This window comes from Nicotiana tabacum, chromosome 22 (genome assembly GCF_000715075.1).
Source record: "Nicotiana tabacum cultivar K326 chromosome 22, ASM71507v2, whole genome shotgun sequence".
Classification (NCBI taxonomy): domain Eukaryota; kingdom Viridiplantae; phylum Streptophyta; class Magnoliopsida; order Solanales; family Solanaceae; genus Nicotiana; species Nicotiana tabacum.
The window spans coordinates 5,171,084-5,196,902 of record NC_134101.1 but is presented as its reverse complement, the minus strand read 5'-3'; the positions used below and the strand labels follow the sequence as shown (position 1 = coordinate 5,196,902).

The following is a 25,819-nucleotide window of genomic DNA, read 5'->3' as shown; positions in this document are numbered from 1 at the left end:
CTACAGCCCAAGTGTTAGTGTTTCCTACTGGATCGGGGTCCAATATAGTGTATTGTGATGCGTCGCGCATTAGTCTCGGCACGGTGTTGATGCAGGATAGTAGGGTGATTGCCTACGCGTCCAGATAGTTGAAGGTGCATGAAAAGAACTATCATGTCCACGACCTCGAGTTAGCAGCTATTATTCATGCCTTGAAGATCTGGCGACATGGTGTTCCTTGTGAGGTTTTCACGGATCATCGGAGTCTACAAAATCTGTTTAAATAGAAGGATCTTAACTTGCGTCAACGAAGATGGTTGGAGTTGCTTAAGGATTATGACATCACCATTCTCTATCATCCTGGGAAGGCCAATGTGGTGGTCGATGCCTTGAGTCGCAAGGCAGAGAGTTTGGGCAGTTTAGCATATCTACCAGCAGCAGAAAGGCCTTTAGCCTTGGATGTGCAGGCCTTAGCCAACCAGTTTGTCAGATTGGATATTTTCGGGCCGAGCAAAGTTTTGGCCTGTGTGGTTTCTCAGTCTTCTCTTTATGATCGTATCAAGGAGCGTCAGTATGATGATCCCCATCTGCTTGTCCTTAAGGACACGATTCAGCACGGTGATGCCAAGGAGGTCACTATTGGAGATGACGGTGTGTTACGGATGCAGGTCAGGCTATGTGTGCCTAATGTAGATGGTTTGCATGAGTTGATCCTCTAGGAGGCTCACAGTTTGCAGTACTCCATTCACCCAGGTGCAGCGAAGATGTATCAGGATTTGAGGCAGCACTATTGGTGGAGGCGGATGAAGAAGGATATAGTGGAATATGTAGCTCGTTACCTAAATTGTCAGCAGGTGAAGTATGAGCATCAGCGACCGGGTGGTTTGCTTCAAAAGATAGAGATTCCATAGTGGAAATGGGAGCGGATCATTATGGTTTTTGCTGTTGGGCTCCCATGGACTCAGAGGAAGTTTGATGTGGTTTGGGTGATTGTGGATAGATTGACCAAGTCAGCTCATTCCGTTTATATGGTTACTACCTACTCTTCGGAGCAGCTGCTCAGATTTACATTTGCGAGATTCTCAGACTTCATGGTGTCCCGGTATCTATCATCTTTGAACGGGGTACGCAATTTACATCATGGTTCTGGAGAGCCATACAATATGAGTTAGGTACTCGTGTGGAGTTGAGCATAATATTTCACCCTCAGACGGACGGACAGTCCGAACGCACTATTCAGATATTGGAGGATATGCTTCGTGCATGTGTGATTGATTTTGGGGGTGCTTGGGATCAATTATTGCCACTTGTGAAGTTTGCCTACAATAATAGTTATCAGTCGAACATTCAAATGGCACCGTATGAGGCTTTGTATGGTAGATGGTGCTGGTCTCCAGTGGGTTGGTACGAGCCGGGTGAGGCTAGGCTATTGGGTACAGACTTCATTCAGGATGCCTTGGAGAAAGTTAAATTGATTCAGGATCGACTTTGTACAGCCCAGTCCAGGCAGAAGAGTTATGCGGATCGAAAAGTTCGCCGATGTTGCATTCATGGTTGGGGAGCGGGTCTTGCTCCAGGTTTCACCCATGAAGGGTGTGATGAGGTTCGGAAAGAAGGGCAAGTTAAGCCCTAGGTATATCGGACCTTTTGATATCCTTGAAAGGGTTGGAGATGTGGCTTACAGACTTGCACTACCACCTAGTCTCTCTGTAGTTCATCAAGTATTCCATGTTTCAATGCTCCTGAAGTATCACGACGATCCGTCTCATGTGTTAGACTTCATCTCAGTCCAGTTGGACAAGGATCTATCTTATGTTGAGGATCCAGTGGCCATTTTGGACAGGCAGGTTCGAAAGTTGAGGTCGAAGAGCATCGCTTCTGTGAAGGTTCGGTGGAGGGGTCATCCAGTCGATGAGGTGACTTGGGAGACCGAGCATGATATATGCAGCTGTTGTCCTCATATTTTCACCACTTCAGGTATTCTTTATACTCGTTCGAGGACGAACGTATGTTTTAAGAGGGGGAGGATGTAATGACCCGGCCGGTCGTTTCGAGGAAATAAGCCCTGAACCCCTATTTATTGTTCCCTCTATTTCATTTTTGGGTTTTGTGACTTGCCGGGAGGATTTGTTTTGGTTTCAGAGTGAAATGTAACACATAGTCCCTAAAATAAAAGTTTAAGTCGTAGGAATCGATCGTAGTTTGAACTATGTGAAGACGACTTTGGAATGGAGTTTTAACAGTTCCAATAGTTCCGTAGGGTGATTTGGTTTTAGGAGCGTGTTCGGATATTGAATCGGAGGTCCGTAGGTCATTTTAGCGTTAATTGGCGAAAGTTGGAAATTTGATGAATTTTGGAAAGTTTGACCGAGAATGGACATTTTGATATTGGGGTCGGATTCCGATTTCGGAAGTTGGAATAGGTCTGTAATGTCAATTATGACTTGTGTGCAAAGTTTGAGGTCAATCGGACTTGATTTGATAGGTTTCGGCGTCGGATGTTGAAGTTTGAAACTTTAAAGTTCATTAGGCTTGAATCGATGTGTAATTCATGTTTTTAGCATTGTTTGATGTGATTTAAAGGCTCGACTAAGTTCATGTGATGTTTTAGGACTGGTGGGTATATTTGGTTGAGGTCCCGGGCGCCTCAGTTGAGTTTCAGATGGTTAGCGGATCATTTATGGACTTAGAGAATTTTCTGGTGTTGGGCTGGTTCTGTGTAATCATGCCTATGCAAGGCTGACCGCAGGTGCGAGCAAAGGGGTGCAGGTGCGGGGCTAGGGGAATTGGCCAGTGGTCGCAGGTGCAGTGTGAGGGCCGTAGAAGAGGAATCGCTTATGCGGAAGATCAATCGCAGAAGCGGACGGGTGCTTGGGGAGGCCTGTCAGCAGAAGCAGACGTATTGGACCAGATGCGCACCCGCAGAAGCGGGATTTGGACTGCAGGAACCGCAGATCCGGGTATTGTCTCACTTCTGCGAGGCCGCAGATGCGACTAAGTGACCGCAGAAGCGGAAATGCTGGACAGAACATTTAAATGCAAGGGTTCGCGATTTTTGCTCATTTTTGACATTTTGAGCTCGGGTTTGGTGATTTCTTGAGAGCATTTTCGAGGGATTTCTTGAGGTAAGTCCCTTGTGCTTATTTTGATTAATAATCTTGCTTCCTCATTTATTTTTCCACCTAGTTAGCGTGTATTTAAGGTAGAATTTGGGAGTTTGAGGCTAGGGATTTGGGGAGTGTAATTTGAGGATTTGAGGGTCGAGTTGGTGTCGGATTTTGGTAATTTTGGTATGGGTGAACTCAATATCTAATTGGTGTTCATATTTTGTGACTTTTACCCAATTCTGATACGTGGGTCCGGGTCGACATTTTGGGGTGATTTTTTTATTCTTTGCTAAAGTCGTAAATTTATGATTTAAATTAGTTCCTTGTAGTTTTATTCATTATATGTAATTGCTTTTGGCTAGATTTGGTCCATTCAGAGTCGGAAAATCGAGGAAAGGCATTCTTACCGATTGATTGAGCGAGATTTGAGGTAAGTGACTTGTCTAACCTTATGTGGGGGAAATCCCTTAGGATATGTTACTGTTGTAAAAATTTGTGATATGTGAGCGCTGTGTATGCAAGGTGACGAGTGCGTACATGAGCTGATTATGGAAAATTCGGTTTTTGCTGATTTGTCATCTTTTAAAATACATTAACTGAGTTATCTTCTTTTAAAATACATTAACTGAGTTACCTTAGCATATGTAGTGATCATGTTTAGCCTAGTAACGCATGTCTACATGCCTTAACCCTTACTTGCAAATTTGTGCAACATGCTTAGTTGAATTACCTGCGAGGCGTTTACTCGGGAGATCCCTATGTCTTGCATGTTTACACTACGAGGCGTTTACTTTGGTATCATAGCTCTAGGTCCATATGTGTCGTGAGTCACAAGCCGGTTTATTAGAGTCTCGCGGATCGGTACGGAGACGTCTGTATTTATCTTCGGGAGGCTATGGAACTGTTAGGAAAAAAATACACTTCTTTGATTCCTTGTCGTGCGAAATTGTTGACTTCAAAATTCTAAACTTCTGTATTCTATTCTCTCATAGATGGTGAGGACACGTACAGGCGGATCCGATGACCAGGCACCCGCGCCCCCTGCTAGAGCCGCGAGAGGCCGAGGCTGGGTTAGAGGCCGAGGACGTCCACGCGGTGCAGCCGGAGCACCCGCACGAGCTACTACAGAGGAGCCCCCAGTAGCTCCAGCTGGATGGCAGGCACCTGAGGTACCTGTTGCTGCACCAGCCCTCTAGGAGACTCTAGCCCAGTTTCTGAGCATGTTCAGCACCTTAGCTCAGGCTGGATTGATTCCACTTACTCCTGCCACATCTCAGGCCGGGGGAGGAGCACAAACTCCCATCGCAGGTACTCCAGAGCAGCGGGTTCAGGTCGACCAGGTTCCAGAGATTTTACCGATGCAGCCGGTAGCTCCAGCTCAGCGTGAGGTTAGGGCAGCAGTTTCTGAGGTGGAGCAGCTCAGACTTGAGAGGTACAAGAAGTACCACCCTCCTACCTTCAGTGGATTGGCGTCAGAGGATGCCCAGGGTTTTCTAGAGGAGTGTCACTGTATTCTCCGTACTATGGGTGTAGCGGAGTTGAGTGGGGTTTCTTTTACTGCATTCCAGCTTAGAGGAGCAGCCTATCAGTGGTGGCATGCTTATGAGTTAAGTAGTCCGGCTGAGGCAGCTTCACTTACATGAACTCAATTCTCGGACATGTTTTTGAGAGAGTATGTCCCTCAAAGCCTCAAGGACGTATGGCGTGCGGAGTTTGAGCAGGTGCGCCAAGGTGCTATGACTATGTCAGAGTATGCAGTTCGTTTCAGTGATTTGGCCTGACATGCACCGGCCTCGATTTATTGAGGGACTCCACCCCAGTATCAGGATTAGTATGGCCCGGGAGTTGGAGATGGATATTTCTTATCAGCAGGTTGTGAGTATTGCTAGGAGATTGGAGGGCATGCTCGCTCGGGATAGAGAGTAGAGGGAGGCCAAGAGGTCCAGAGAGTGGTACTTTCTCGAAATGAGGATATGACTTTATGGCCTATACTCTTTTTTTGTCTCAAGGCCTGTCACCTCTCATCTTTTCCTTCACTTGAATATAGACTCTGTAATACTATCATCTTTTTGATCTAGCGATATCATCCATGTATCACATCTTACTCATAATGCTTCATTAACTCTCTTCTTATTTTTCGCTTATATTTATGTCTATCACTTTATTCTGAAAACTCGAACAAGACATTCTTTTGCTTTTAGCTCCCCTTGCTCCATCTACTGGCTCTTCGAGTTGCCTAACATTCTTTCTCTGCTAGGGACGGAAGTCACACTAAGATAATATTTATCCCTTCCAGGCTTCCAGTGCCTATCTTTATAGTACTCATATCTAGCTGTACTATTTTAGAGTGCACCATCTGGGTGTCTCACAAGGAGATTTATTAGTATATTTGCAATATCCTTCGGACATGTCAACCAACGCAAACAAGCCATCCACCATGTTGGGTAACTCTAACCCTAGCCGGATCCTAATATCCGTCCATCTCTTATACTACTTCTATTAGCTTCCATAGGGCACAAATGATATGAGTGTGGCCAATTGTACATACCTCTGTCATTGTTGAAGGTAACTCAAAGGGCTTATTTTCCTCTGTCTGAATTGTAAATACTGATAATCTTCACTAACTGGGCGCCTCGTACCCTTCTTCATCTTGCTTCTTTTACTTGTTCAAACTTGTATCTATCTTCTGAATCTCTCATTGCCTTTCACCATAGGGGTGGATAGATATTCTTGCCTTAAGACTCTTTGTCAAGAGGCTTACACGTCTTAGTACATACATGATCTACTGAAGACCTTACATTTACTCATCATAAGCATCATGAAAAATCGAGTTCCTCTGACTCAACTCTTCCATAGCTATATTCAATCTCTTACCAACTGTAGGTAATGTCGTATTATGATTAAGATAGAATTTAGGAAATTGAGTTCTTACAACTGAGCTATACCCCATGACCTAGAGTAAGAAGAAAGAGTGACATCCCTAGATGCCCTGTAACCTCCTGCTTATAAGTGTGGTGTACAACACACCCATAAACAAGACTCTACTAGATACGACTTGTAGACTTCCTAGGACAGAACTGCTTTGAAAAAGGTACACCATTTTTTAATTTGCTTTTCGTATTTTTTCTCGTAAGCAAACAAGTATATCAACGGAGTATGTAAAAAAAAAGGAGGAAGAACGAGCACTTGAGCATTAACACAAACCCAAATAGTTGCCTTTTGAGGTATCTGATCTACTTTTTTCCTCTTATGTCTCAACTTGAATGGAATCAATTTAGAGAAAGCACAAAAAATGGGTGAAAAAATGTGTTACACAGGAGATAATCCATGACTAAAAACTATTTAAGCTGACAGTTTATATGACTTAAATACATATCAAAATAGCAAAATTTCTGCTTAAGCAATATATAATATATCTAGCGTTTGGACATAGATTTGATGGAAACTTGAAAAAAGAATTTTTGAAGTTGTGTTTGGACATACATTTTATTTGAAGAAAAGTTGAACAAAAAATTTCACCCAATTTGGAAACTTGAAAATTTTTGAATTTTTCCTTTAAAATATGATTATATTTCATAAACAAACAATGCTTTATTTTTATTTTTTTAAAAATGAAACCAAAATCTATGATCAAAAGGGAGAATAATGTTTGTCTTGCAAACCCAATAACTATAGTATTTAAATTACATGACTTGTTTTAGGGAGGAAACAAAGCATTAATAGGTGACCTTATTTGACGGAAATCCTAATACGTTTGCACATGTTATTTTCCCACCCCATTAATGAATATTTCTTGATAACTGTTCGCCTTTTCTTTTTTAAAATATGAAGATTGGTTACAAAACAAAATACGAGGCATAACTTCTTCACAATTTTCAACTGTTTACACACTTGAACGTGGCAACACGACTACACCAAGTGGTCAAAGTAGCAATATATATAAGTTTTGGATAATAGACTTATTTTTATGTCGAAAAACAAAAGGACTTGTTTTTGGGCCATTTTTTGAAATACTACACTAAGTACTTCCGATTAATATTTGTTTTGAGAAATTGAGTCTCTCTTAAATAATTTTGTTTGGAACGACTTCTTTGTTTACTGAAAGAATATGGTAATAGCTACTAGTTAAAAGAGTTCATGCATTAGCTAGCTTAGACCCCTTCCCTTCCCTTAATTAACTTTATATTTTGGAACTACAATTCTACGTTGAGATGCTTAATACTACTACAAAAGTTATATCGGTCAAAGTCCAAATTCAGTAAGTTGTTTAAAAATCTCATTAGATTGCTGATATAGTGAGTTTTTTTTTTTATATACGTCACATATAAGTAGGGTACATGTAAGTTTAAGACATTTTCTTGATAATACAAAAGTATCATTTTTCATAGAAGTTCAAAAATCACCAGGTAAATCGTGTAAAAAATTTTACTTCGAAAAAGGGAAAAGATGTAAAGTCCTTTTTTAATTGTCTTTTGTTTTGCAATGGAATTATAAAAGGTTGTTTTGATGTTTGGGGAATGAATTGAAAGCAAGTGTTCTAATGGTCTCTTCCGTTTAAATGGCTCACGTATAAAGACAGATCCAGCCATCTAGGATTTAAACACTATAATTTAATAGTTTTGAACCTATTATATTTTTAAAATTATGAGTTTATATATATTATTTATTGTAATTTTAGTAATTTTTTATACAAAGTTTACGCTTCACATCAAAACTATTGAGTTCATGTGAACCTAATATTCTTATACTACATCAGCCCCAGCTCACATGCTCCTTACGAGCCATTCAATGAAGCTAGTTTAGACATAGTTTTGGTTGAAACTTGAAAAAATGAGTTTTTGAAGATGAGATGAAAAATATTATTTGAAAGCTGAAATTGTGTTTGGACATGCATTTTATTCGAAAAAAATTTAAAATTTTGTGAGTAAAAAACTTCAAAAACTACTCTAAAGCTACTTTTTGGGATTTGAATATTTTGTTTTCAAAATCTACCAAAAATGGTTAAAATCTATAAACAAATAAATATTTGAAAATAAAATTTGAAAAAAAACTCCCAAATTCTATGGCCAAACGGGAGCGAAATATAACTAATTTCATGTGTAAAAGAGATTAAAATTTATTCAATTTTGATAAACATAAAAGATTAAAATTGTTTGTATTCTCATTGAAAACGACAAACTTTGGTTAAATGAGATTTACTCACAAGAATTTACCATGGTAAAAATTCGTGGTCAAGAATAGCCAGAAGACTTTCCTCTTCATTAAGTATGAAAAATAACGGTGATTTGATCCTATGAAAAACAATGCTCATTCTGCATGCTCCCCCACCGTTATTCTCGGCAACTTTCTCCTCTTCCTCGCTCTCTCCTCCGCCAACAACAACCCTCCCCCCACCCCCACCACCCCCAAATACGACAGAGATAACCTCTTGCCTTAAAAAAACCACATGGTACAAGTGCTAAAAACCAACCACGATCACATTTCTTTGTTTCTGGGTATAAAACATCACATCTTTCTTCTTCTTTTTTGCTTTTTCTGTCCCGACATGTTTTCCAGAATCCAAGATTCTTGCAATGATTCACTTTATTATTATTATGATTCAGCCCTTTTTAACGTAACTCTCATTTCTCTTGTATGCTTGTTTTTGTGTTGTACTTGGTCGATTTTCCACATTTTTCCACATTGTATCTAATTTGGGTGTTCCTCAGATTTCCTATTCGATTGAGTGGCTATAGTTTTTTAGACAGTTTTTTTTAATACAAAAATTGGAGTTTAATTTACATATATTTATGATTCTAACTTTTTTCTCCTTATTGTTCTCAATCCCAGGGTACTTCACATTTTGCTTAAGGTTCCAAGAATCAGCCTTTTGGTCTTATTTTGGTAACATTCAGTGAATAAAGATTCAAACTTTCTTCAAATTGGGTAAAGATTCTTGGCGGGTCACGTTTAATTTGGCTGTAAATTTCAAGTCTGCATTGAAACTGGAATGGTTTGATGAGAAAGGGTATTATTGGTAATGTTCAGTGAACAAAGATTCAAACTTTCGTCAAATTGAGAAAAAAATATTTGATGGGTTAGTTCAGTTTGGCTGTAATTCTCAAGAATGTATTGAAACTATCAATCAAATAATGTGACAGGAGAAGGGTGTAAATTGATACTTGGAGTTGTTTGGGAAAAATGCTTAAATGGAGAAACTCGGACAGTGAGGATTCATATAGCAGAATCCAACTTGTTTGGGACTGAGACACAATTGTTGTTTGCTTATTGTAGAGTTGTTATAATAAAAGAATTAATATGAAAGAAGGCAATGGGCAAGAAGAATTGCCATCATCACCCTACAGGGTATTACAGCAAATCTCTGAGGAAGCAGTAAGAGTTGCTGGAGAGGCGTTACAAAATGTTTACTCAAGTAGTAGTTCGAGATTTTCACCAAGTACAGGGATTGTTGGACATAGAAGAAGTCGTAGTGAGATTGTGACTTCTTCTATTCATAGAAGTGGGAGCAGTAATTTTACAAAATGGAAGTCTCAAATGCAAAGGGCTTTGCGTAACTGGGGTACTACTTCACAAGAAGACTGCTCGTTCTTATCGTTTAATCCTGAGGTTTTGGCTAATCAAAAGCGGCAGTGGTATCAGCTTCACTCTAAAACCTCGGTATGCTGCTTTCATATTGTATCCAAATTGCTTATAATTCAGTTTATGGCTGTTTTTTTACTAGAAATTTAAGTTGCTTTTTCATTGAACAACCTTTTCGAGGAAACATGGAGAATAATGTGTTGAATTTTGACATAGACAGTTCTGTGTTCCTTTATTTGCTCCGCAGTTCCTTTTTAATATGGGATATCAATTTATCGAGTAAGTGTATTAGGATACGAGAAGTAAGACTGAAAAGACACACTTCAAGTTAAGCCACTATAATTAGAATGAAGTAGAAATGAGATTAGATGTGATTTCGATGTCTAAAAATAAATGTTTTAGGAGAATTGTATGATAATGCCGAATCAAAATAAGATGGTTGTAATGGAAGAGTTATACGGAAGTATTTTGAGATAGGAAGACGCCAATAAAAGTTCAAATCATAGTCGACACAAAAAGGTAGGTGGTTTCTTACCAATTACCTAAGCTTTGGTACGCAGAGTTACCCAGTACCTGTGTTGGTCAAGAGATGGAGGTACCCGATAGAATAATAGAGGTGGGCAAGTTGGCTTGAATATCACAGTTATTGGAATAAAGTTCTATGCAATGCTTGTAAGAATAACACTGTTGTATGAAAGTGTGTTTTGGGTATTTGAATTCAACATTTCCACAAAATGAGTAACATAGAAATGTGCACATTGAGATAGATGTATAATATTTACAAGATTAGACAAGATTAAATATGATTAGTTCAATAAGATGGAGAGAATGTCGTTTGCGAGGACTTGCTCATGTTGGTGCACTTGCATTAGGCGAACTATTTGTTAGGACTCTAGTTTATCTAGAAACTTTGTAGACCCTGAGAAAATTTAAGGAACTTACAGTATTAGAACCTTAAATTATTAAGTATTGGAATGAAATGGATCCAAATGGAGTGAGATGGATATTGAGGTTTTCGACCCCAAGTAGCTTGGGATTGAGGCATATGTTTTGTAGTTGGATCTGTACTTTTAAGGTATGTTTTGCTCTTTTGATATGGATTTTCTCAAACAACCTATGTTTTCCAACATTTTCCACTTTTATTAGCTTAATATGTGGGAAGGGCCTCTAAAGGAGGAGTAAGAGAAGTTGACAAACTTTTCAAATTCCTAATAGGGGATATTGCGTTAATGACATGTACAGATGCACAAGTATTCATGGCAAACAAAATTGTATATTTTGTTGCACAAGGATGAAGTATCGCCGACAAGCTTATATACTTTGCACATATCATTTATGGACATTCCCTTCTAGGGTGGTAGTAATAGTAAACATATATGGGTTTTTCTGATTCAGTAATTCTACCCAACTGTTTTTGCTTGAAAACTAGCCTTCAGCTCTTACACATTAGATTGCTCTAGACATTTGGGGAATCATGTTTGATGCAAACAAACGAAAATTCTGCGCAGGATTATAAGAAATATAAGGAGCCCGACACGCTTTTTGAGCACTTTGTTATCGTTGGTCTCCATCCCGATGCTAATCTTGAGGATGTTGAGGATGCATTTGCAAGGAGAAAAAAATGGGAAGTGCAGTTAGAAACATCTGACATGGTGGATTTCAGAATGCTTTCAAATTGTGGTCCTTCAGTTCCATCCCTAGAACCTCAGGTTTGTTTACTTGCATAAATCTGCATATTTATGGTTTACAAGTCAAATTCTGCTTATTCTGAAAAGAGGTAACTTTCTCATAAGTAATAAAATTATTCAAAGCCAACTTTGTTTCACATCTCAAATTAATTCGCTATGACTAACAAATTAGTACAGCCCTTAGGTGTGTTAGTCATAGAGAAAAAATTTGAATAAATGCTTTTTCTTTTCCCAAAATACGGCGAGACCTATTCTGCGTCATAAGTCTAATTTAGATATGATTTCAGGTTGTGACCAAGCAGAAATGTTCAGACTTCTTGATTCCCCCTTTCTTCTAATTACGAGTTTCAATTCATATTTTATGATCCTATAAGTTGGTATTTTGTTCACGGGCTTGAGCATTAATATTCCTATTATATTTTTTTCTTTCTTCAAATATTATATTGAAGCTCGGATTCGGTTCCTCAAATATTTCCAGTTATAATATTCCAGTTTTTATTTCATCAAATATTAGATTGGTCATTCATTGTTGCTGTGGGTACGTATGTAAATATCCATTTTGGCTCCAATAATTTACCTATATCTCAGTGACATGGTATGATATATTTTCTTGCCTTGACACTATCTTCCTTTTTCTTTCCCCTCTCTCGCAGGTACTCTTTAAGTATCCTCCTGGAAAGAAGTTAGCTATGCGCATGAAGGATTTGGCAGCATTCTGCTTTCCTGGAGGCGTTAAGGTATAGTTTTGCTGGTCTAATACTTTAATTGTGTTCTCATCAGCGTATAACTCAAGGCATTCTACTTCTCAAAATTATCCCATACATTCATGCGTTTGCTTTGTAATCCAGGCACATGTAATGGAAAGGACACCATCATTTAGTGAACTAAATGAGCTGGTCTATGGGCAGGTAAAGTAAAATAGATTTATTTTTCGATTCTGCTTGAAATCTTGATGCTCATTTGCATCATATTTTTTGATTATGCAGTAAAGCAACAATTCTCTTCTTAATAGAAATCAACTTAACTTTTCCTTTATCTTTAGGAGCACTTAGGCAGAGATGACTTGTCGTTCGTATTTTCCCTTAAGGTAAGCCCAAGGAAATTGCTGTGAATTCTTGACTTTTGATTTGGGATTGATACTTAGTTGATTAATTGACATGAACTTTGGTATTGCTTTCTTCGGTACGTAACATATATTTTCTTCTGTGCTTTTCTACTTTTCCCTTGGATCATTGTGGAACTGATGGTGCAAAATTACTCTGTTTTAAATTAAAAACTTCTATTTTTTGATGAATCCTAAAGAAGTCAAGAGTATTCATGAAAAGAGAAGAGAAAATTTGTCTTGAGTTGATGTTAAACAATGTACAAGGGGCTCCACGTATAGGAGTCTTAGGCTATGCACAAATATTACTAGGTAAGTAATTAACTTACTAGCCAGTGTTGACTACTCTAAGTGAAGGGCGCGACCTGGTTTCCTCTACTGTTGGTATTTTCTTGCTCATTCTTTTTTTTTTTTATTTGGAGTTTTCTTGTAGATGACTCTTTCTATTTGCTGTCGTGGTGTTATATGTTGGCTTTGGATTTTTACCTTTTCTTCTTTTCATTGTGTTCATATTAATTTGTGTAAAATGCTGAAGTTACAATATGTGCTTTGCATCAGGTGGCAGACAATGCTACCCTTTATGGTGTATGTTTACATGTATCAGAAATTGTTCAGAAACCACCTGCTATCTATGTTCCTTCATCACCTCTTTCCCAATCATCAGTTGGTCGCAGTCGGTTTTTGGTTTCCGCGCCCCGCTGTTATTGTCTTATAACAAGAGTTCCTTTATTTGAATTACACTACGAGATGTTGAACAGGTTTGCGCTGAATTTCTCATCGGCTGTCTACTGGTATGAATAAAGTTGAATAGTTATTTATTCTATACGATTGACTATATTATATTTATTTGAATGCAGTGTAATTGCACAAGAGCGTCTGAATAGGATAACACATTTTGTTAGTGAAATAAATCTCACTGATTTTATCCCCTCTGCATCGAAAATGAATGACGCATCAAATGCAAGCGTTGATTCCCCTTACAGGGATGATGAAGCAGATTGGACAGCTTCTGCAATACCAGTTGACTGTGCAATTGCTCTTACTGCTGCAGCAGCTGGGATAATCTCGGACGATGAGGTTCCCTCGTCATCATCAAAGTGGGAAGTTTCTTCGCCTGTAAGTGTCACCGCCAGTGAGGCATCAGATCATAGTCAAGCAAGAGGATTCGGTAAGGATGGGGGAAGGAACATCCATTATTTTGATGATTGTGTATCCGAGGCCTCAGAAAATCGATCCGATAGTACTGAAAGGGTTTTTGGAATTCAAGACAATTACCGAACCCCTGAGAGCGGGCCTTTTGTCTGCTCAAAGGTCCATTCTTTAGAGCGTCTTGGAAGCTTTGAATCCTTATTTAGGTGGTCAACTTTTAACTTTCTTATCTTGCCCGAATCGAGTCAGATCTTTTATTCTGTTATACCTTTCTTGCTGAATGGAGTACTGTTATTCTTCTTGTTTTCATCTTGTCTTTTATCCAGCATATGTGAAGCATAAACATTATTTCCTCACATTAAATATAAATTTGTCAATAAGTTGTTTTCTTTTGGCAGTTCAGCAAGAAGTATGGTATCCGAGGATGAAGACGATGACTTATTTTTCAGCAATGACAAGGATGCCGGTTGTGAGATGATAATGGAGTGGGCTAGAGTCTGTAGTTCTCTTTTCCACCCACAGAAATTCATGTTAGTGTTTGATTCACCTATGAGTTCACACCTCCTCTATTCACTTTGTTATGCTCTTGTGTAGGAGAATAAGAATGATTTGCTGCAAATAGTTTGTAGTTATCATTCCTTGCCCCTTCCACCACGAGGAAGTAAGATTGTTTTTCAGCCACTCGAACATCTACAGGCTATTGAATACGAGAGAATTTCAGTTTCTGAACTTGGAATTAGTGAGAAACATCTGGGTACAAGTATGAAGGATGCAGATGAAGTTGCAAAGGTTCTAATTCGTGTCTTTGGGATTGAAATTTTTTTCTCTTTCTAATTGATGACAGTTATTATTTTCTTAGGTAAATTTTCATTTAGCCGCTGCTGAGGAAGCTGTTGGACTATCTATATGGACAACTGCAACAATTTGTCGTGCACTTTCAATTGAGACGGTAAGATTTTGAGTAGTCCTTAACTCGTCTGATTTTGTTTCTACTGACCACTGTTCTGAAACCCGAACTGTGTCAATCTCTGTTGGCCACTTAGCTTACCTATTCCCAAATTTTAGCAAGTGTCTGCACTTTGTAAATTTCACTGCGTATGATTATGAACTTTAAATGGCATTCATTATTCAGTTTGACAAGGAATGCTCTTTCAGATATTGGCCTTAGTCACTGGTGTGCTTCTTGAAAAACAAGTGGTTATTGTGTGCCCCAATTTGGTAATTTTCTTTATATCTTGGAATTCATATGCTTTTGGTATTTCTTGAGTTTCATGAAGAGCTTATTCATTTTCTTATTTTGCAACAAGTACAGGGTGTTCTATCTGCTGTGGTGCTATCTCTGATCCCCATTATTCGTCCATTTCAATGGCAGAGTTTATTCTTACCTGTAAGTTTTTTAACATAGCTATTACTTCTCAGCCTCATAATTTTGTGTCTGTAATCTTTGTTGATTTTTTGCTGTGCTGTACTGTCATTTTATCTTATTTTAAGTGTTCAATGTGTTAAGGGGTGTTTGAATGAGTTCCTATACTTGTCGTGTAATTTTCATTCTGTACATGAGTGTTGCTTCTTCACAACTAATCGTCTTCTCCTTGGTGATACCAAATGCTTGATCACATTTATTTCCTTCACTGTGGGGTTTCTAGTTGAATAAACTCTTAAATAGTAGATGTATAATCTGTCGGCACTTGTTGACAAGTAAACAATGTCGCCAACAATTAATGGGTGAGGAGAAGTACCCCCTTAAATCTCATGGCCCTTTAATGATGTGAGCATAATAGCTTTGGTGCAAAACATGCATTCAACCCAGTGACTGCTCATTCTTGAACCTTTCAACCGTTTGTGATTTAGAAAGCTCTTTCATGGTACATTGTACTGAATTACACGAGGACTTAATTATGCAGCAATATGTGTGTTGTAGCTATCATCCTTCATGATTTTAATCGTCATTATTTCTGAATTTAGCACTCTCCCTCTTTCTTTTTCTCTTCAAGATACAATCATCAATTGACTTTGTCTCTTAATTCAGATTTTGCCTGGGAAGATGCTTGATTTTCTTGATGCTCCTGTACCTTTCATTGTGAGTTTCTTTTTTTTTTCTGTCTCATCGTTCTACTTTTGGTGAAGCTATGCTACAATTTTATTGCAATTTTAAGATTGTCTAACTATAATTTATGCTACATGTTTGGTTGGTGAATTTGTTCCTTCTACAGTACTAGACAAGTCAATTAAGTACCTGAAGCAGTCAGATGAATATGCATTAGGAACTATTATTTCTTAAGAATGTTAATTCACATATGCGCGCGTTCACAAAGAACTGGATGCCAATTGACAGTTCCGGCTGGGCTGGGTAAAGTGGGCAGTTTGAGAATAGTTTTGTGTTGCCTGCCTACTGTCCATGTAAGATAATGTAAAATCTTTTATTAGGCATCCCTCTATTACGTAGCAGTGGGATTAGGAACTATTATTTCTTAAGAATTGCCCTAATAGCATGCATGAGCATGATAATGGAAGATGTAGTCTACTTTAGGTGATGCATGGAATGCGTCAAGACTAGTGAACCTTGATACAATTGCACTACTGAGAACTATAGTTTTCACATTGTTAAGAAAATTGACCTTGCGCCTAACTCAACCCTAAAAGTTAGCTCATCTATGAGGATTGCCCAAGACCATGTAAAGAAACTGCAACTCACCTTCAACTAATGTGGGACACTCTAACATGCATAACTGCGCAAACTCATTGTATTCTCCTGACAGTAGGTAGTTAGATATGGCTTGCCTTGGCTTCTTCAAAACTGTGCCAATCAGCTAGTTAAATATCCTCGGAGCTGCAGTTTTTCCGGGATAACCAACAAGATTGAATGCCAACCATTTAGCTTTGTGGTATCTGAGAGTGTCGTCCCTTAGCCGTCTTCTTTGGGTGTCAAAAACTTCGGCCTACCTAAGGGTTCTACTCAGAGAAGAAATTGCAAAATTCTGAATTCACTATCTTCTTTGTGACCAATGATTGACAGGTTGGCCTGCAGCACAAACCAACTGACTTGAAGATGAAAAGCTTTAATCTTGTTCGTGTTAATGTAACCAAAGATCAGGTTAGTTGGTTGTAGTTATAGTTCATGAAAGTATTTATTATATCTAGTAAGTGGTGTTGGTGTCGTATATGAAGATGTTTTGTAGTTTTTCTAGCCCGTGCTTTCCTAAAACATATAAACTCTTCTCCATATTTCTGGATAATGTAATGATACTAATATCACGGCATTTTGTATTGCTAGAACTTAGTTGTCTTTGCTTTCGAACTTTTCATCTTGTTATTTTTATGTTGAGCCTGCAGATAAAATCGTGTTACTTGCCTCTACTTCCTCGACGTAAGGAGCTTCTGTCAGAACTGCGGCCAATCCACGCTAGATTGTCACGTGAAGACTCTGTTGCTCAAAGGCGCCCTATATACAGATGCAGTGAACTGCAGGTATCCGTCATTATTCAGCTTCTCTTAATGTCGTGCTTAGCCTGATATTACGATTCTTATTTTGAATTAATGGAGCTTGATCAGCCAGCCTCATATTTAGTTTTATCTTCCATCTTCTCTTGCACCTTTACGAGCCTAATAGCCTGTTTGGCCAAGCTTCTAAAATCAGTTTATTTTGAGAAGTGTTTTTCTCAAAAGTACTTTTGGTGAGAAACAGTTTGTGTTTGACTAATTAATTTGAAAAGCACTTCTGAGCAGCAATTAGTGTTTGGTCAAGCTTTTAAAAAGTGCTTTTAAGTGTATTTTTCTCAAAAGTGCTTTTAAAAAAGTGCTTCCGGGGAGAAGCTACTTTTTTCTGTTTTTGCTTCTACTCAAAAACACTTTTTTTTTCTAAAAGCTTGGCCAAACACTTCTACTTTGAAAAAAAGTACTTTTTTTGAAAAAAAGAAGAAGTGCTTTTGGTCTTGGAGAAGCTTGGTCAAACAGGCTATAAGTATGAATTAAGATGAGCACAAGGATGTGGAATTTGAAAACATAGTGTAAGTTTGGAGTCAATTTCAAAAGGGAACTAGAAGAAAGGGGCATGTAACTTTGATTTTGGAAAACTATCTATAGGTTGTCGCTTGTTGTATATCATGATGATAGCAATCCTTTCACCATGTATAGCCTACTCTTTTTTTCCTTTTTCTTTGATCAGGTAAAGTAAAAAGTTCTATGTACAGCCTAAAGAAAAGTTTTTATTGTCTGGTAAAAATAAAATTTTAGGTTTTATGTACAGCCTAGTTTTCATATTGTACATGTTGAGTTGTCCCACGTCGGTGGGATTTGAGGTCCTTGGTTTCCTTATATGGTCTTCGGCAATCCTCACCTCATAAGCTAACTTTTGGGGTTGAGTTAGGCCCAAGATCCATATCAGTACAAATGGGCTTGTGTCAGAGCTGCATTTCCTTAATTGCTTAATTCTTCCCCTATGACATGCTTTTCTCCTTTTATGTTTTTTATGTTAAATTATGACTAATTTTCAGGCTGAAGCTGCAGCACAATTCTTGACTGTTATGCGGCGCTATTTAGAGTCTCTTTGTTCAGATTTGAGGTCTCATACAATAACTAGCGTACAGTCAAACAGTGACCGGGTAATGACGGGTTTCTAATTGACTCCACAATCTTTTGGTAGGTTGATCTGGAAACTAGTAGTCTGAGTCCATTAAGCTTCTCCTCTTATTTTCCAGGTCTCGATACTGCTAAAGGATAGCTTTATTGATTCTTTTCCTGGTAGGGATCAACCTTTTGTGAAGGTAAAGTCAATTTCTCTGTTATCAGTAAGTGGTAGTTATTTAATTGGCTTTTCGTTTTTCACTTGGCTTGCTCAGTACCAGATATCACTGCTTTTGGAGGCATTTTGATATATTGTTAAGTGGTATGGATGCTAAATTTTGCTGAATAGCTCTGCCCGCTCATTAATGTGTCAGTCAGAATAGATGCTTAGCACACTGTACAGTGGTTGTTGTATTGGAACTTTGTTTTTATGTTTCCACTGACTAATGATTTTGAACATGCAATCGAATTGGAGTCATATATCTTATTCATTAAAGGCCTCTTATTACACTTATAATACGCCTCCGAAGTTCCATGAACTTTTCATCAGTATTACAAAGCGGTGAGAACCATGTGCTTTCCTTTTGGTTTTCACAGTTAACGTGTCATTTTCTCATTACTTGGGATCTCTCTTATTCATTTTTATGGGCGTTAAAAGTGGTTTCTTCGGTGTTCTTTGAACCACCAATATGAGCTCTTTTTTTTCGTTAGCTATTTTGCTTCAAGAACGAGCTTTTACTCTTCAATCTTGACTCAAAACCTTGAGGATGGTGTTGCCTTAAAAAGCATGAGAGCAAAGTACCCATTTTCATGCATTTAACGGAGTGGATTATTGAGTTTATCATCATCTGTTATTGTTTTGATAACATAGAACCTTTTCCTTGAGATATTGTTCATGGTTTTTTTTTTTCCGAGTAGGATGATTGTGTAATCCTCTGTTACTTTGAAGCTTAGAAACTCTCATCAGTACATTCTCTTCTTGTTTATGCAGCTTTTTGTGGATACACAGCTTTTCACCGTTTTGTCAGATGCTCGTCTTTCAAGCTACGAGAACGAGTAGGATATTAGCAAAAAAGATGTGCTTGAACTTTCTGTTGTTGCAGAGAAGAAGCAAGAGGACATAGGCACATAACCGGACTAACCTTTTTTTTGTTGTATGTTTTGGTATACCGGTGTTGTAGCATAGAAAGGCATGAGTTGTGCACAGGCTGTAAGGAGAAACTTTATTCAGGAATAATTATGATAACAATTGACAGTTTTTCCTCCAAATTTTGGAAGTATAGGTGATCTAATGAAATGGATTTTCCAATAACATGATTAGAAAACTGAGAAAGATAGCCTAGAAGATTATCATCCCTACTTTTTTTTGTGTGTGGGATTGATGTAATTTAAGATATCTGCTTAGAGAAAAGGTAGTTCATGTTGAAAATTTATATTTGGTGTGCTGCCATATGTACACATTTATAATGTAGTCTTGAGACTAGTAACTTATATGACTTGAAAAACTGTAATTGTAATTAGTGCCATCATTTAGCCATGAGCTGCTTCTTTACTGCATTAGAATTCCTATTTTATATACTCACAGTTGAAAGAGTTGTACTAGTGATGTTTTTAAGTAGGCATTTGGACATAATTTGATTGCGATTTGAAAAAAATAGTATTTGAAGTTAATTTGAAAAACGATATTTAAAAGTTAAATTGTGTTTGGACATGAAAACATAGTGTGTGCTCAGACAGTGTGTCCTATCTGTGCGGAGACTAATAAAGGGCAGCCTGGTGCACTAAGCTCCCGGGGTCCGGAAAAGAGCTGGACCACAAGGGTCTATTGTACGCAGCCTTACCCTGCATTTCTGCAAGAGGTTGTTTCCACGGTTCGAACCTGTGACCTTCTGGTCACATGACAACAACTTTACCAGTTACGCTAAGGCTTCCCTCCGTGCGAAGACAATAATATTTTTCTAAAAACAATATGCATGTATATAATAGGTTTGATTTCATATAAAATAATATAAAGTAAATATTAGTTTGGGATCCGAAGTAAAACTTTAAACACCACGACAATAAGCGGACATCACTTGCTCAAAATTCTGCATGTCTCTTTTTATTGAGTGTTCATTAAGTTATTTCATAGGAGCATATACTTTTCTTGTAGATAAAGAAAAGTAGATTGTACTCATCATTAACATAGAAAAGGCTGAAACTAACAACTAGCTAAGGCAAAGAAGAAACTAACATCTCTCAACTCCTGAATTAGTAAAGCTTATAGCAGTGTTCATGTCACCAGAGAGCAAAAATGTGCCATTTAAATGTGTCAATTTGGAAGGGCAAAACGTTGGGGCATCGATGATTGTACGCCGTGGTTCTAGTGAATCAAGATCAGAATATTGTAGCATAAACATTTATATAAGTAATAATATTCAAGGAGTGAATAACTCCATTTTGTTGGGAAGCAAAGTGAAAATGGGGGATCCTGGTGTAAACTTGTCATTCAAAGACTTGGAATTTGAGAGAGAAAAGAAGAAGAGCAAGAAGAAAAATGGAGCAGCTTTTACATTTTGTTGGATGTTGATATTTGCATTTATCTCAGTTTTGTTCCTTTTTCTATTCATTTAGCTAATATCATCAACCATCAATTATCAAGAAGTCTTTATTGTTCTTATTTTGTTTTTCGACAATCAACAATGGTTTCTCACTTACTTTTAATGTGATTCGAACTTTTGAAACTTGTCGTTTAATTCTCACTCAACGTTTCCTTATCTAGCCCTTCAATTTCTAGTAATATACAGTAATTTGAGTTGATTTATGAGCTTTTTCTCGATAATGCACGAAACCAATCAAAGAACCAACTATCTCAATTTACCGATTATAGCATGGATAAGATTTTAGTTATATACACTCATGATAACATAAATAAATTTTACACTATCTCAACTGACCAATTATAATATATGCTACGAAAAGTTGCATATTATTGTAGGTCAATTTTACATGTTGGTATAAGAAACTAATGCATTGTCAGTTCAGGGAAACTTAAATTTAAAGGAAAACTAATTTATATACTTTGACAATATAATTTTTTTTTTACATTATCAACATATTTTAACTTATTATAGCAGGTACCCAATCTTATTTTTCAAATAACCTAATACTAATACTTATTAGGGATAGTTACATGTAATTGCATTATTTCAGTTACACAAAAGGAGCCTCAAAAGCCTGCGCCAATGTCCTAAAAAGAAGCTAGCCGTGGCGTGACTCAATTCAATGCTCAAATGCAGTAAAAACTAAAAACCAACGCCGCAGTGGAGCGTGTGCATAAATTGCACTGGTAACATTTTTATTTTATTTTATTTTGGGTAAACAAATGAACGTATTAACTGAACAGATATCTCCACGTTCTAAAATTTTCTTTCTACTACATGAACAAATTGGAACAAATTAATACTAAAAGATCATAGGAATATTTTCTTGATTTTTGAAATCTTGAAAATCATCTCGTGAAGAGGAGCTCTTAAATTTCACGAGTTTCCTCTTCTGTTTCACAAAACCAAATTTGAATTCTCTTCAACCCCTTTAAATACGACATCAAATCTTCCAAAAAAACATGCACTACATTCCAAGATTTGAGTACCTACTACTTACATGGAACTCAATATCCAATTCTACTTTCTTTGTTTCCTACTATGTTTTATTCCCTTGCTACAAGCTCAAAATTTACAAACTTACATAGTACAATTACATCCACATGCAACGACAAGAACCCCTTTTAGTTCTAAACTTCAATGGCACCTTTCATTTCTTGAAAAATTCATTTCCTCAGGAGAAGACTCTACTTCTCGACTTTTATACTCTTACCATTCTGCCTTTGAAGGTTTTGCTGCTCTACTATCTGAAAATGAGCTGAAAGCACTGAGGAAATCAAATAATGTGTTGTCCATATTTCCAGAGAGGAAACTTGAGATTCAGACAACTTACTCTTACAAATTCTTAGGACTTAGTCCTTCGAGGGAAGGTATGTTAGATGTTCTATATATATATATATATATATATATATATATATATATATATATATATATATATATATATATATATATACACACACACACACACATATAATTGAGTTTAAGTTATATACACTGTCAGTATAAGCGTCAGTTTAAAAGTGACATGAAAGGGAGCCTTGGCGTAACTGGTAAAGTTGTTGCCATGTGACCAGGAGGTCACGGGTTCGAGCCGTGAAAACAGACTCTTGCAGAAATGCAGGGTAAGGCTGCGTATAGTAGACCTCTGTGGTCCGACCCTTCCCCGACCCCATGCATAGCGGGAATTTAGTGCACCGGACTGCCTTTTTTAGTTTAAAAGTGACATGATGGCGTAAATATTTCTTATGCTGACAGTATATATAACTTAAACTCATATAAATTTAAATAAGGACATGTCTATTCATGAAATAAGATGACTATTCTGAATAGCCTTCTTTTAACTCAATAAATATGTGGCTTAAGTCAATTTGCAGTAGTACACAGGCAATGCCTCTTTAAGGAAAGTTGTTTTCACGCCTCAGAGTCTTTCTTCTTACTTTCTTTAATTCTGTCTTTATGTTAGTATGTTTTTTCCTAATAAGGTACTTGGTTAAAGTCTGGATTTGGTCGAGGGTCGATCATTGGAGTTCTTGATACTGGAATTTGGCCAGAAAGTCCAAGTTTTGTTGATCGTGGGATGCTTCCAATTCCAAAGAAATGGAAAGGTACTTGCCAAGAAGGACAAGATTTCAATTCTTCGAGTTGCAATCGCAAGCTTATTGGTGCAAGGTTCTTTCACATAGGACACATGGTTGCATCAAAGGAAACAACATCACTAGATTTAATGGAGGAATATTTGTCGCCTCGAGATTCACAAGGACATGGTACACATACAGCATCTACTGCAGGGGGAGCTCCGGTTCCAATGGCGAGTGTGCTTGGAAACGGAGCAGGAGAGGCTCGAGGGATGGCCCCTGGTGCTCATATCGCGATATATAAAGTTTGTTGGTCTAGTGGCTGTTATAGTTCTGATATACTTGCAGCAATGGATGCAGCTATTAGAGATGGAGTAGATGTATTGTCACTTTCACTTGGTGGTTTTCCTGTTCCACTTTATGAGGATACTATTGCTATTGGCAGTTTTCGCGCTATGGAACATGGGATTTCAGTTGTATGTGCTGCTGGAAATAATGGTCCAATTCAAAGTTCAGTAGCTAATGAAGCTCCTTGGATTTCCACTATTGGTGCTAGCACACTTGATAGGAAATTTCCAGCAATAATTCAGCTAGGTAACGTTACAATTTGTTTAAATATAAGTATACATATTAATTTTTTTAACATTACATCCTTTTATCTTAAGCTGGTTTTTTCTTCCCTATAAATTGTCGTTTACTTTGCCAGAAAAAATAACTTTCTAGTCTTGCATCTATTAGCATAGGCTTGTCATATCCACTAAAGTTGTTTGCATTCAATTACATATCAATCTCGCGAAATAGAGGAGCAAAAATTGATTTTAGGAAAAGAGTTATTTAACGTGTTTCATATCGGTCATTGTTAAAAAGCTTATAATGCTTCTTTTGTTCGACCAAAATGGAGATGAGTCCGAGTTCTCGACCTCCACAATTTGTGTCAGAGTCTATCAGAAACAGTCTCTCTACCTTCTCAAGGTACGGGTAAGGTTGTGTACACTCTACCCTCCCTATACCCACTTTGTGGGATTTCAGTGGGTTTGTTGTTGTTGATGTTGAGTTATTTAATGTGTTTCAACTTTCAAGCCTAAATTATTTGTGTTCTTTGTTTTCCAACAGGTAATGGCAAATATGTGTATGGAGAATCCTTGTACCCTGGGAAGCAAGTTCATAATACTCCAAAAATTATTGAGCTTGTTTATCTCACAGATGGAGATAATGGAAGTGAATTTTGCTTAAGAGGGTCACTACCAAAATCAAAAGTCCAAGGAAAAATAGTAGTATGTAATCGCGGAGTCAATGGAAGAGCAGAGAAAGGTCAAGTTGTTAAAGAATCAGGTGGTGTTGCTATGATCCTGGCAAATACAGCAGTAAATTTGGAGGAAGATTCTGTCGATGTCCATGTCCTTCCAGCAACATTGATTGGTTTCGACGAATCAATTCAGTTGCAAAACTATATAAACTCAACACGAAAACCAACAGCTCGAATCATATTTGGAGGAACTGTTATTGGAAAATCTAGAGCACCAGCAGTTGCAGAATTTTCCTCGAGGGGTCCAAGTTTTACTGATCCTTCAATTCTCAAACCTGATTTAATTGCTCCAGGTTAGTAGCACAATATGATGTTTTGAACCCGAATCTTGTACTTATTAAATTTAAATTCTGGATCCGTCTCTGCTTTAGGTGTAAACATTATAGCTGCTTGGCCGCAAAATATAGGCCCCAGTGGCCTACCTGAGGATACAAGAAGAGTAAACTTCACTGTCTTATCAGGAACTTCAATGGCATGTCCTCATGTTAGTGGAATTGCGGCATTAATCCATTCAATTCATCCTAAATGGACACCAGCTGCAATAAAATCCGCGCTAATGACAACTGCTGATACAACTGATCACAAGGGAAAACCAATAATGGACGGCGACACACCAGCTGGAATTTTTGCTATAGGAGCTGGACATGTAAATCCTGGAAAAGCCGATGATCCTGGATTGGTATATGACATTCAGGCTAATGATTATATCACTCACCTATGTACTCTTGGGTACAAAAACTTTGAAATCTTTAGTATTACTCACAAGAATGTTAGTTGCCATGATATTTTACAGAAAAACAGGGATTTTAGCCTTAATTACCCCTCAATTTCTGTAATATTTAAGGCAGGTAAAACAAGAAAGATGATCACAAGGAGAGTAACAAATGTTGGGAGTTCTAATTCTGTTTATTCAGTTGATGTTGTTGCACCTGAGGGAGTTAAAGTTAGAGTTAAACCGCGACGTCTGATGTTTAAGCGTGTAAACCAAAGTTTAAGTTACAGAGTTTGGTTTATATCAAGGAAAAGATTTGGAAGTCAAAGAAGAAACTTTGCAGAAGGGCAATTGATGTGGATCAACTTAAGAAATAAAGATCAGAAAGTTAGAAGTCCTATTTCAGTGGCATGGGCTACAAAGAAGTGAAGGCTGTGGCTATTTTTATAAACTTGGAAAATAAGACATGTTACATGTTGTAAGCGTGTTATTATGCACGGATAGTGTAAAAATTCTTTACATTGTCGGTGTATGCAAGTCAAATCCATTTTGTAATAGTAGGAGCAGATTTTCATTGTCTTAATTCCAAACATTTAATTTGGATTTGCAGATTATATGATTTTGAGAATTTTGTGTGGTCTTAACTTTCACGTCCAATTCAATGTACTTGTCAGATCAATTTTTGCACAAAACGAATAACTAGATAGATAGCAAGTTCAAAGTGGATAAAGAAAGATACAAACAGAATAGAAAGGAAACATAACTGAATAATTAAATATATTTTTTATGATTTGAATTAGAGTAAAATCCATTTTACCCCTTTACCTATAAGGGTTGGGAAACAATACCTCCCCTCACATTTTGAATGGGAAAGGGAACCCCCATATACAATATTTTTTTGGTGAGAGTTCCTTTTT

The 25,819-nt window shown here is 37.5% G+C and overlaps 2 protein-coding genes across 4 annotated transcripts; both read left to right on the top strand.

Annotated features, from left to right (window-relative positions):
• Positions 1 to 8,382: 8,382 nt before the first annotated feature.
• On the top strand, positions 8,383 to 19,436 carry LOC107783660 (uncharacterized). Of its 3 annotated transcripts, XM_016604665.2 has the most exons (19): positions 8,383 to 8,581; positions 8,916 to 9,743; positions 11,174 to 11,374; positions 12,007 to 12,090; positions 12,202 to 12,261; positions 12,396 to 12,440; positions 13,014 to 13,213; positions 13,313 to 13,810; positions 14,003 to 14,099; positions 14,199 to 14,393; positions 14,464 to 14,553; positions 14,760 to 14,822; positions 14,917 to 14,991; positions 15,634 to 15,684; positions 16,621 to 16,698; positions 16,938 to 17,072; positions 18,098 to 18,205; positions 18,302 to 18,367; positions 19,159 to 19,436. In XM_016604665.2, the coding sequence occupies exons 2-19, from the start codon at positions 9,384 to 9,386 to the stop codon at positions 19,225 to 19,227; spliced, it is 2,475 nt and encodes an 824-aa protein (XP_016460151.1). In that variant the 5' UTR covers positions 8,383 to 8,581; positions 8,916 to 9,383; the 3' UTR covers positions 19,228 to 19,436. The 3 variants fall into 3 exon arrangements, with proteins under 3 accessions (XP_016460151.1, XP_075100932.1, XP_075100931.1); XM_075244831.1 differs by lacking the exon at positions 8,383 to 8,581 and having other exon boundaries at positions 9,247 to 9,743; positions 13,313 to 13,623; positions 14,008 to 14,099; XM_075244830.1 differs by lacking the exons at positions 8,383 to 8,581; positions 12,396 to 12,440 and having other exon boundaries at positions 9,247 to 9,743.
• A 2,333-nt stretch (positions 19,437 to 21,769) lies between these two features.
• LOC107783661 (subtilisin-like protease SBT1.2) lies at positions 21,770 to 25,542 on the top strand. Its single transcript, XM_016604668.2, has 4 exons — positions 21,770 to 22,179; positions 22,792 to 23,478; positions 23,998 to 24,483; positions 24,562 to 25,542. The coding sequence occupies exons 1-4, from the start codon at positions 21,810 to 21,812 to the stop codon at positions 25,329 to 25,331; spliced, it is 2,313 nt and encodes a 770-aa protein (XP_016460154.1). The 5' UTR covers positions 21,770 to 21,809; the 3' UTR covers positions 25,332 to 25,542.
• The last annotated feature ends 277 nt before the right edge of the window (positions 25,543 to 25,819 follow it).

What these genes read in the sequence shown, in the direction of transcription:
- LOC107783660 (XM_016604665.2), top strand. Translation starts at nt 9,384, where the DNA reads ATGAAAGAAGGCAATGGGCAAGAAGAATTGCCATCATCACCCTACAGG. An exon ending in CGTTCGTATTTTCCCTTAAG is followed by an intron (nt 12,441 to 13,013) that starts GTAAGCCCAAGG and finishes GCTTTGCATCAG; the next exon opens with GTGGCAGACAATGCTACCCT. An exon ending in CACTACGAGATGTTGAACAG is followed by an intron (nt 13,214 to 13,312) that starts GTTTGCGCTGAA and finishes ATTTGAATGCAG; the next exon opens with TGTAATTGCACAAGAGCGTC.
- LOC107783661 (XM_016604668.2), top strand. Translation starts at nt 21,810, where the DNA reads ATGGAACTCAATATCCAATTCTACTTTCTTTGTTTCCTACTATGTTTT. An exon ending in TCCAGCAATAATTCAGCTAG is followed by an intron (nt 23,479 to 23,997) that starts GTAACGTTACAA and finishes GTTTTCCAACAG; the next exon opens with GTAATGGCAAATATGTGTAT. An exon ending in ACCTGATTTAATTGCTCCAG is followed by an intron (nt 24,484 to 24,561) that starts GTTAGTAGCACA and finishes TCTCTGCTTTAG; the next exon opens with GTGTAAACATTATAGCTGCT.